Genomic DNA, 11,426 nt, shown 5'->3' with positions numbered 1-11,426 from the left:
TAAAGTATTTAATACCTCAAATAGAACATAAGAAAGACCATATAAGGTTAAATGTGAAAATGCTGTTATAGACACAGAGCATCTGGAGGAGTGATATTGTTTTCTCTGCTGTGCAGTGAAATTCCTGCCACTCTTACTCACAGACACAGGATTGGATTGCCCTCAGCAGTAATTATTTGTGTATGTGTTCCCGTGTCCTTCACACAGCTCTGCGACATCCAAAGCAAATGATTTATATTCATAAGAACATTTCATCTCATTTATGTATAAAGTATTATTCTCTCAAGATTAAAATGAAAAAAGCAAATAGTGTAATACATGTAGTATGATCAAGAAAGTAAGAAAGTTTATTTATGGAAAGTGTGATTACTGTTGATGAAATTCTGCCTTTAGCAAAGTTCTGATTACCCTTCAGCAGGCTGTAACACACAACAGGAATCTCACCATTCTCCTCCTGCATCCTCATGATAAACAGGAAGAGGAAACAGACGCGAGGACAGAGAAGTGAGAGGGAATGAGCAAGAAGGCAACCGTGATCACATGTCAGCAGCAGCAAAAAACGAACAGGAAACAGCCCAGATGCAGTCTCAGTATCAGAAAGACTTCCCTCCCCCATCCTCCTGCCACAGGAGGCGGACACCTGCTTTCCCGCAGCCTGACAACATTGGCATTAACCCTGCGTTCAGGTGAGAGCAGGTTTATCATCATCACAGTGTCCTTCATGTAGGGAGCAGCTACTCTGTGTCTGCGTGCTCTGATTCTTCTGATTCACAGGATCAACTTCAGCACGGTCCAAAGAGAGACTTACCCAGGCTGGCCCATCGTGAATGTCGGGTACGGTGGAAGGCAAAGACCAGCTAAGCATGACTTCTAAGCGGCAGTGGAAATCATCTTGCATGTTTGCATACATGCATGATTAATATTAAATGTCAAAGTCATATTTAACAAATGCTTGAAATTTGTCTTGTCCCAGCATGTATTCCCAATAATCATACAGTAATAAACACAAACCAGTGGAAAAAAGCCTCAGTTTTCAGTGTGTTTGACGTATATGTGTTTGCACTAACTTCATTGTCTCTTTGTATAAATAACACTACAATTGACAGCTTACTACTCAGAACATACTTGGAAATAAAAGTCAGTTCTGCCTCTTGTTTTTTTCTGGTACATTAGAGAATTACCTTTTAATGAAATAAGAGATTCATTTCCCGTCATCTTTCATATTGATGACTTCAGAAATACTTGTGCACAGTTTAAGAATCCACCCAGTGACCCATAACCGAAAGCTGATTGACCTCACTGGGCAGGACCGAGGATCAGATGGCTGAGTAAGAGCTGAGTAAGCATTTGATTCAAATTCCTGAGTTGCATGTATATGGAAAAAGGAGTAAATGTGTTTGAATACTGAGTTTTCTTCCCTCAAGTATAAATCTTGCACAACACATCATTACCAACTCTGAAAACAGGGGTCACATGAGGCTACACTGGAAAACTACCCAACTTGGGAAATCTTAAACATGTTGCAACACTTTGACAAACAGTAACACCTTAGATTTCAAAACAATGACGAATTTTATTGTTTATGATATAATCTGATTTACATTTTTTAAAAAGAAATGGGGCTGACAATGTGCTCTTAAACTTATGCTTTTTTAAAAACAAAACAAAACTGCAAACTCATTTTACATTGTGAGTCACATATAGCCTTTGACCTTGAGTGGGCCGGACCAGCGAAACTTCCCTTTCTGTCAGTGAAAAGAAGTTTAACTATGCATTTAATCCCTGGAATATCTTAATATCAGAAAAAGAAATGCAGTTTTGTTTGTCTCAGTTTATCTAAATGATAAACAACATTCTGTAGTAAATGGGGAAAAAAGTCTGTTGAGACTTAAATTGCAAGAAATAAAATTTGAATTGTATATGTGGGGTAATAATATTTATGATAACTGTATAAAAGTACAGTTCCGATTTCCCAAAGCAATCCAATTGGACTCTTAAGCAGTGATTCTGGCTGCTGGCGCTCATGTTTGACATGATGGATGTAAGTCTCATTTGGCTGGACACCACCCGTATTGTAATTTTTTCGCTAGAATAAAGACTTGTAAAAAAAAAAAACCCCAACAAAACACAACAACCCTACTTTGTCATTCCTGAGACTTCCCTGAGAAGAACTGAATATGACAGCCACAGGCAGAGTCCTGATTACCATACAGTACAATCTGAAGAATATCAGCATACAAAAAAGTAACCTTTCACACAAACAGTTATCCAAGTCACACACTCATTCACTGTCCTCCTTTGAAAGCTGAAGTGCTGAAGTGCAGCCACATGCTTCATCTCCGGTCCCGGTGCCTGCTCCTGTCTCCGTGCCTGCGGTCATCCCACTCTCGGCCTCTGTCCCGGTCATCTCTCCTTCCTCTGTTGCCCCACTCTGCTGTTCTGTGTCGGTCCCGATCGTCTCTGGCTCTCCCGCTTGGTCTGTCCCACTCCCTCCCTCCACCACCACCACCACCTCGTTCCTGCACCGGGTCTACCCCGAGATTGATGGGTTTACGGAAAGGCCTGTCCCTGCCGCCGAACCGCAGCTGTCCGGATTCCTTTTTCCCTCCAAGCCCGCCGCCGAGCCGCCGCGGCACCCATCCTTTAAGAGTCCTCTCTTGCTCAAAATCCACGAACACTTCATGCTGGTCGACCACCAGCTTGTTGGCGTCCCGGCGGGCCCGGACCACAGATCGCTCCTCTTTGTACTCAATGAAGGCATATCCTTTGGAGAAACCCGTGACAATGTCCCGGACCAGCCGGAGCCGCTGGATGTCTCCGTACTTAGAGAACACTTTGTGTAGTTTATCTTCGGTGGTCTGTGGGTTCAAGCGGGACACAAAAGCGTGAGCAGTGGGTCTCCAACGACGCCTTTGTTGGGCTTGTACCGGGCACCCATGGCCCTCCAGACCGCTCGATCATGGGGTTCCACGTCTGTGCCGTCGATGCTACCAGCTTTCAGCGGGTCGTACACCTTCGCTATCGGACTCCAGTCAGTAGTGATGGCCCGCTTGAAGCTGACGCTCCGGAGCGTGTGTCGAAAAAAACAACACACTGGTTCAGAAGCACCGTGTCGAGGCTTGCTTCGTTTGGCAAAAGTCACGTGACCAGTGACGTCCGAAGCTTCATTACGCACGTAACTGCTTCGGTACCTGATTCAAACAGATATAAGGAAGTGAATCATCCACGGGATTCGTGGAGTGTGTTGATGGTGACAGAGAGCGAAGAGGTGATCATTCCACTGACAGATATGGAGCCAGCGAGGAAGAGAGGACATTCTGGCGTGTGGGAATATTTTGAGTTGATTTTGCTCAATTCATTTTATCTGCCGAAGTGAAAAACTTGAAATGTCCAAAATCATGTTTTCATAATGTAAATATCATTACAGCATATGACTTTAGGAACACTTCCATGTGAATTAAAGCTGATGAAGACTACAAAAATGTATTTGACACTATACGTACATGACATTGCTACACAGTTTAGAAAATCATTTTGTTTATTGTTTTTAGGTGATAGTCTGCAGGACCCAGGAATACCTGCATATCTACCAGCTTGCAGTGTAGTTCCTGCACTCCACAGCCTCTTCTGTTCCATGCAAGTGGATTTTCTTCAGGGCAGGAGAAACTATTTCTAAGAAAAGAAACAGACTCAGCCAGCGCACAGTAACACTAATCCTCTTGTTAACTGTAAATAACAAAAGGGCTACCTTACATTGATCATGTTTTTACTTTGCAAGTTCTTGATTAGGGGTGGGTTTTGATTATCGCCTTTCTGATTACAATCCATGCTAAATTGAATAAAGTGATATTGATTCATTAAAATCCCGTGTCGATTTGTAAATTAACGTTATTATGCCTGAAACGCCAGCATCTCAGGTTAAACCTCACAACATGTCGTCAAACACCATGCAGCTAAAACAGTAACTGGGAGCAGGTTTACGGATTCTGCATACAAACGTGAACACAGAGCGCGGACCCGACGCGTCAGAGTCAGATTTTGATGTGTCGGCGGGTCCGCGCTGTGTTTGCCTCTTTTTTTCCCCGCTGGCTTCTGCAGCTGCAGGTTTCATAACTCTCTGTTTACATCTCTAATTAAGTCTCACATGTGTCAGCTTTCTTTTAATAGATACGAAATTATGGATATATACTGTTAAATGATCAGACTTGTAATATTTCTGACTGAGGCAAAACTTTCCAGATTCCAATCAAATTGAATCGGATCCTGTATCGAATCAAAATGATTCTACAAATCAGTGACGATGCAGCCCTACTCAGCTTCCTAAGCATTTTCCCTTTCCAGTTCACAATCAATCCCACCCCTAGGTCAAAAATATGTATAGGAATTGGCCTAATCTAATATTTTGTATGAACCTGTCCAGCTGATTAAACGACAAGTAGATGGAGGCAGGACTTCACAGCAGGGGCATACTCCATAATGTGCTGTGCATTATCATATGTATATTATATATATTGCTCACTTATTGTATTTACCAACATCAAGGAGTTATGGGCAAAGAAAGGCCACCATAGTGCATGTTTAAATAGGGAAAGTTTATTGATCAAAATGTATTACGCAAATACGCATTACATTTTTTTCAGCCCCCCAATCGAGAAAACAAAACCAATTACATGTTCAAAGCAACGGAACGGTGGCCCAATATCAGAGAGAACTCCACTCTTGAGTGAGCAGTGATAATTGAGCAGTCCGTTTTATTTTGCAGATTCAAGCTGCTCTTCAAAATTTTCACCACCAGATGTCACCGGAGAGGACTGTGTTGAAAAGCTTCGAGTAATGAACCGTTTTTCAATACAAGCTTCAGTGCTTCGGAAAGCTTCATTTGGCCATCACTACACAGGAGACTGGCGGGCTTTACAAACAGTTTTCAGGGCTAATATTTCTCTGCATTAGTCGCCAATTACGCGTTAAACCACACCAGTACCGCTGAATCTATTCACTCTTCCAAGTGCATCAACAAAAACATTCCGTAATGAAACGGGGTCCAGTGTGTCACATTTTAAAGTCCCCCTACTCGCCCGACTAAGGATACTAGAGTTCCGCTGTGCTAAGATACTTAGACCAACTTAAAACTTAAATTAAAAATAGATAACGTAGATTAATTATAGCATCAGTCGACAAATTTGCAAGTATGAAGTAAGGTTAATTATTATTAATAATAAATAATACTTTTTATAAAAATAAAAAGTTTATAAATAAAACTTTTTATTCATTGCACAATACTGTCACTTTAAAAAAAATTTTTTTTATATAGTTACACCATAATCAATAGCATAGATAGTGACAGATTAAAGGCAATAGCATTGTTGTGTTATTAAGCCATTGGTCTAGCATGTGCAACCAGGACACCGATTCCTTGATTCTACAAATCATTCTTCCATAATTCTTTTTGACAGTGCTGGTGGAAAGTGCCTTAAAACTTTTACAGATGTTAGACTGAATCGGACATTGCTAGAAAAAATATTAGAGCCCAACCTGATTCCCTCACTGTGAGAGTCACAGCATCCTGTCAGTGTATGTACTCCCTGATTAATATGGCAAGGAATGACTTATTTGAATGCCGCTTTTTTCACATCTCTGTAGGTCAGTCTTTTTTAGCTACACCACAGAACTCTCAAATGTGCATTTATCTTGTACACAAAACCCTCACAGCTATACCATACCATCGACAGTCAGCTGTGGACACTCTCTTTCAGCATTTGGTTGCTGTGCACTATGTTTCATTTTGGAGTCATGAGGGACATGTCTCTATTTCTATGTCCAGGACCAAAATATGTTGGTTGTAACAAGCGGTTATTTGAGTTACTGTTGCCTAATAAAATGGGTGGTAAGTGTATAAAATTATCTAAAAAGACTGAATGTCAAATGCTATCCAAGTTACAGGTGCCTGAACACTCTTGGGACAATGCATTACAAAAACATTCTTTAATAAAACACTGAAACCACAACAGCTTCTGCTCCACGGTGAATAACTTCTTACAAAAATTGTGAACATGCTTCACTTCATTTTTCTGTACAGTTCCATCTGATACACATGGTACAGTATCAAAAGGGTTTGGAAAGGTGAAACAAATTCTTCTATGTAGTTTATTTAAAAAAGAACTTTTGCTGCGTAGATGCATCTAGTCTTGTTGTTCTAACAGCATAACAATTATACATAAAGGTTGAGAAGGTGTGCTCTTTAGCTCTGCTCCAGATTCATCATTTTCTGAAAGCCTTTACATATCCTCCACACTCCATTTATAGGCCGCTTCCTGCACAGCCTTTTTATCTGCCATCCTCTGGTAGCGTTTCTGTTCAAAACCATTTGACCTGCAAGACACAAATAAAATAACCCTATTAATTATGATACGACAAGCTAAAAGGCCAAAGACAATCCATTCAATTAGGCGCAAATTTAATATAGACGTGGAAAAAAATGATCACAATTTCTTTACCATTAATGTGCAAAATGACAAACTGATGTGTGTATTAAAAACATTCAATATTAAACTACAGTTCTGTCCTCAACAGTTTTCCTCTGTCACCGATGCACAAACTCTACCTGTCAACTCCGTCCCAGCGGTACCCCGGTGGAATATTGAACCGGTTTGGAGGTGGAGCAGGGCCTTTATATCGAGGTTTCTCTACAAAAATCAAAACAAACATACAAATAAATAAAAATACAAACAGTAGCAAAAGCAAAACTGCTGCTATTTAAAAGCTTCTTACAAGGATTGACCTGGTGAAATAAAATAAAGTCATAAATAAAATAAAACATATGTAATGTTAAATATCTTGTGTTTTTGTGCCACGGTCCTTTTTACGCCTGCGCATTGCAGCCATAGGATCGCCTTCTCTTTCCTGTTCTCTCAACATGCGGTCAAGATCCTCAAGTGGCTTAAGGGCTTCGCGCAGCGCTTCCTTAAGTTTCTGGTGATGCATCTGGATCTGTGCCAACCTATACATACATTTTAACATAAACCATTGAACCACTTTTATAATTTTTTATGTGGATATAATCACATAAACTGTGATATTTGAAATGATCATGCACATTTACCCTTTTCCCCACTGAGCGTATTTCTCGTCTGTTGCCGCTTTTTCACCAGCTTTCTTTTTCTGTTCATTTCTCTCTGAATTCAGATCCCTGCTTTTGCCACTTTTGTCTCTGAAAATCGCCTGAGCGTTACGCGATTCATCTGGTCAAAGGGGATGAATGGGTAAGTATGTAGAAACTTCATTATTTAATTTTAGGACTAAATAAAATACGACAATATAGATGATAAGCTGAAATGAGATGCAAAGCTGTATGAAGCTCTTCAATCAATGGGTGTAAAAAAATCTTAAGAGAGAAAAGTTGATGAAACCTTCAAGTGGCTGATTGTGTTTTTCTCTGCGTCTGTTCTCCTTTTGCTCTTTCCTTAAAATGTCCACAGAAACCAGGCCTGCCTTTCCACCAGATAGCATCCTTTGGCCCTGGTTATAAAAAAAAAAAAGACAATTGAAAAATATAACATTTGAGTGAAATCAGATTTGACATTAATCTTTGTTCCAACACAGTCTGCTTACCTGTGACTGGCCTGGCCTACGAGGTGGTGACAAATCTCCATCCGAGTCCCTTCCACTCGGTGGCTGCCCCCTGGGTGGAGACTGGTCAGAGTCTGAGCCCCGTTTAGTTTTTGAGGGCCTCCTTGGGGGAGATTGGTCGGAGTCTGAGGCGTTTCCCTTCAGGGGCCTTTTCCTCGGGGGAGACGGATCCGAGTCTGAATCATGTCTATTCTGACCCTTCTTAGCCACCGCTGACCGATGAGGATCCGGTGAGCGTTTTTTACTTAACAAGGATGAGCTGAGCTTGCTTTTGTTGGAGGCTGAATCTGACAAAGACACAGTTAATTTGTTAATTTTCATTTTGTAATGCCTTTTGAACAAAAATTAAAGATTTATTATTAGATCAAGCTATGTCTTTAAAATAAATTTCAATTCAAAACTCATGTTAAATGGGTCTCTGCTTTTTACTTTTATTCATATGCCACACCAGATTCCACTTTACAATTTAAATGGATCACTCACCTTTACTTTGCATTTTTTCTGACTTTCCTGAACACTGTCTTGGTGGTGACAAGTCTGGGGAGTCATGGCGTCTTCTCCTGGGAGGAGAGACATCTGGAGAGTCGTGACGTCTTCTCTTGGGAGGAGAGACATCTGGAGAGTCATGACGTCTTCTCCTGGGAGGAGAGACATCAGGAGAGTCGTGACGTCTTCTCTTGGGAGGAGAGACATCTGGAGAGTTGTGATGTCTAGTCCTGGGAGGAGAGACATCTGGAGAGTCGTGAGGTCTAGTCCTGTGAGGAGAGACATCAGGAGAGTCGTGACGTCTTCTCCTGGGAGGAGAGACATCTGGAGAGTCGTGAGGTCTAGTCCTGTGAGGAGAGACATCTGGAGAGTCATGACGTCTTCTCTTGGGAGGAGAGACAACAGGAGAGTCGTGACGTCTTCTCTTGGGAGGAGAGACAACAGGAGAGTCGTGACGTCTTCTCTTGGGAGGAGAGACATCTGGAGAGTCATGAGGTCTAGTCCTGGGAGGAGAGACATCTGGAGAGTCATGACGTCTTCTCCTGGGAGGAGAGACATCTGGAGAGTCGTGAGGTCTAGTCCTGGGAGGAGAGACATCAGGAGAGTCATGACGTCTTCTCCTGGGAGGAGAGACATCTGGAGAGTCGTGAGGTCTAGTCCTGGGAGGAGAGACATCTGGAGAGTCATGACGTCTTCTCCTGGGAGGAGAGACATCTGGAGAGTCGTGAGGTCTAGTCCTGGGAGGAGAGACATCAGGAGAGTCGTGACGTCTTGTCCTGTGAGGAGAGACATCCGGAGAGTACTTCCGACTTCTCTTTGGTGGAGAGATGTCTGGAGAGTCATGCCGGGTCTTTTTGACAGGAGAATCCTGTCCTCTTCTCTTTGAGTTAAATATCTTGTGTTTTTGTGCCACGGTCCTTTTTACGCCTGCGCATTGCAGCCATAGGATCGCCTTCTCTTTCCTGTTCTCTCAACATGCGGTCAAGATCCTCAAGTGGCTTAAGGGCTTCGCGCAGCGCTTCCTTAAGTTTCTGGTGATGCATCTGGATCTGTGCCAACCTATACATACATTTTAACATAAACCATTGAACCACTTTTATAATTTTTTATGTGGATATAATCACATAAACTGTGATATTTGAAATGATCATGCACATTTACCGTTTTCCCCACTGAGCGTATTTCTCGTCTGTTGCCGCTTTTTCACCAGCTTTCTTTTTCTGTTCATTTCTCTCTGAATTCAGATCCCTGCTTTTGCCACTTTTGTCTCTGAAAATCGCCTGAGCGTTACGCGATTCATCTGGTCAAAGGGGATGAATGGGTAAGTATGTAGAAACTTCATTATTTAATTTTAGGACTAAATAAAATACGACAATATAGATGATAAGCTGAAATGAGATGCAAAGCTGTATGAAGCTCTTCAATCAATGGGTGTAAAAAAATCTTAAGAGAGAAAAGTTGATGAAACCTTCAAGTGGCTGATTGTGTTTTTCTCTGCGTCTGTTCTCCTTTTGCTCTTTCCTTAGAATGTCCACAGAAACCAGGCCTGCCTTTCCACCAGATAGCATCCTTTGGCACTGGTTATAAAAAAAAAAAAGACAATTGAAAAATATAACATTTGAGTGAAATCAGATTTGACATTAATCTTTGTTCCAACACAGTCTGCTTACCTGTGACTGGCCTGGCCTACGAGGTGGTGACAAATCTCCATCCGAGTCCCTTCCACTCGGTGGCTGCCCCCTGGGTGGAGACTGGTCAGAGTCTGAGCCCCGTTTAGTTTTTGAGGGCCTCCTTGGGGGAGATTGGTCGGAGTCTGAGGCGTTTCCCTTCAGGGGCCTTTTCCTCGGGGGAGACGGATCCGAGTCTGAATCATGTCTATTCTGACCCTTCTTAGCCACCGCTGACCGATGAGGATCCGGTGAGCGTTTTTTACTTAACAAGGATGAGCTGAGCTTGCTTTTGTTGGAGGCTGAATCTGACAAAGACACAGTTAATTTGTTAATTTTCATTTTGTAATGCCTTTTGAACAAAAATTAAAGATTTATTATTAGATCAAGCTATGTCTTTAAAATAAATTTCAATTCAAAACTCATGTTAAATGGGTCTCTGCTTTTTACTTTTATTCATATGCCACACCAGATTCCACTTTACAATTTAAATGGATCACTCACCTTTACTTTGCATTTTTTCTGACTTTCCTGAACACTGTCTTGGTGGTGACAAGTCTGGGGAGTCATGGCGTCTTCTCCTGGGAGGAGAGACATCTGGAGAGTCGTGACGTCTTCTCTTGGGAGGAGAGACATCTGGAGAGTCATGACGTCTTCTCCTGGGAGGAGAGACATCAGGAGAGTCGTGACGTCTTCTCCTGGGAGGAGAGACATCAGGAGAGTCGTGACGTCTTCTCTTGGGAGGAGAGACATCTGGAGAGTTGTGATGTCTAGTCCTGGGAGGAGAGAGATCTGGAGAGTCATGACTTCTTCTCCTGGGAGGAGAGACATCTGGAGAGTCGTGAGGTCTAGTCCTGTGAGGAGAGACATCAGGAGAGTCGTGACGTCTTCTCCTGGGAGGAGAGACATCTGGAGAGTCGTGAGGTCTAGTCCTGTGAGGAGAGACATCTGGAGAGTCATGACGTCTTCTCTTGGGAGGAGAGACATCTGGAGAGTCATGAGGTCTAGTCCTGGGAGGAGAGACATCAGGAGAGTCGTGACGTCTTGTCCTGGGAGGAGAGACATCTGGAGAGTCATGACGTCTTCTCCTGGGAGGAGAGACATCTGGAGAGTCGTGGCGTCTTCTCTTGGGAGGAGAGACATCTGGAGAGTCGTGAGGTCTAGTCCTGGGAGGAGAGACATCAGGAGAGTCGTGACGTCTTGTCCTGGGAGGAGAGACATCTGGAGAGTCATGACGTCTTCTCCTGGGAGGAGAGACATCTGGAGAGTCATGAGGTCTAGTCCTGGGAGGAGAGACATCTGGAGAGTCATGACGTCTTCTCCTGGGAGGAGAGACATCTGGAGAGTCGTGGCGTCTTCTCTTGGGAGGAGAGACATCTGGAGAGTCATGAGGTCTAGTCCTGGGAGGAGAGACATCTGGAGAGTCATGACGTCTTCTCCTGGGAGGAGAGACATCTGGAGAGTCGTGAGGTCTAGTCCTGGGAGGAGAGACATCTGGAGAGTCGTGACGTCTTGTCCTGGGAGGAGAGACATCTGGAGAGTCATGACGTCTTCTCCTGGGAGGAGAGACATCTGGAGAGTCGTGGCGTCTTCTCTTGGGAGGAGAGACATCTGGAGAGTCATGAGGTCTAGTCCTGGGAGGAGAGA

General features: G+C 43.0%; 1 protein-coding gene and 1 pseudogene across 1 annotated transcript; both read right to left on the bottom strand.

Annotated features, from left to right (window-relative positions):
- Positions 1 to 1,553: 1,553 nt before the first annotated feature.
- Positions 1,554 to 3,196, bottom strand: LOC143420819 (U11/U12 small nuclear ribonucleoprotein 35 kDa protein pseudogene; annotated as a pseudogene).
- Positions 3,197 to 5,967: 2,771 nt separating this feature from the next.
- LOC112430032 (uncharacterized) lies at positions 5,968 to 10,349 on the bottom strand. The gene is made up of 9 exons (XM_076888827.1): positions 10,307 to 10,349; positions 9,783 to 10,081; positions 9,581 to 9,689; positions 8,110 to 9,081; positions 7,609 to 7,913; positions 7,407 to 7,515; positions 7,100 to 7,238; positions 6,602 to 6,997; positions 5,968 to 6,369 (listed from the first exon to the last, which is right to left on the bottom strand). The coding sequence occupies exons 1-8, from the start codon at positions 10,347 to 10,349 to the stop codon at positions 6,826 to 6,828; spliced, it is 2,148 nt and encodes a 715-aa protein (XP_076744942.1). The 3' UTR covers positions 5,968 to 6,369; positions 6,602 to 6,825.
- Between the last annotated feature and the right edge of the window lie 1,077 nt (positions 10,350 to 11,426).

The sequence above is a fragment of the Maylandia zebra genome, linkage group LG10 (assembly GCF_041146795.1).
Source record: "Maylandia zebra isolate NMK-2024a linkage group LG10, Mzebra_GT3a, whole genome shotgun sequence".
NCBI classification, from domain to species: domain Eukaryota; kingdom Metazoa; phylum Chordata; class Actinopteri; order Cichliformes; family Cichlidae; genus Maylandia; species Maylandia zebra.
This window is presented reverse-complemented; position numbering and strand designations above follow the sequence as displayed.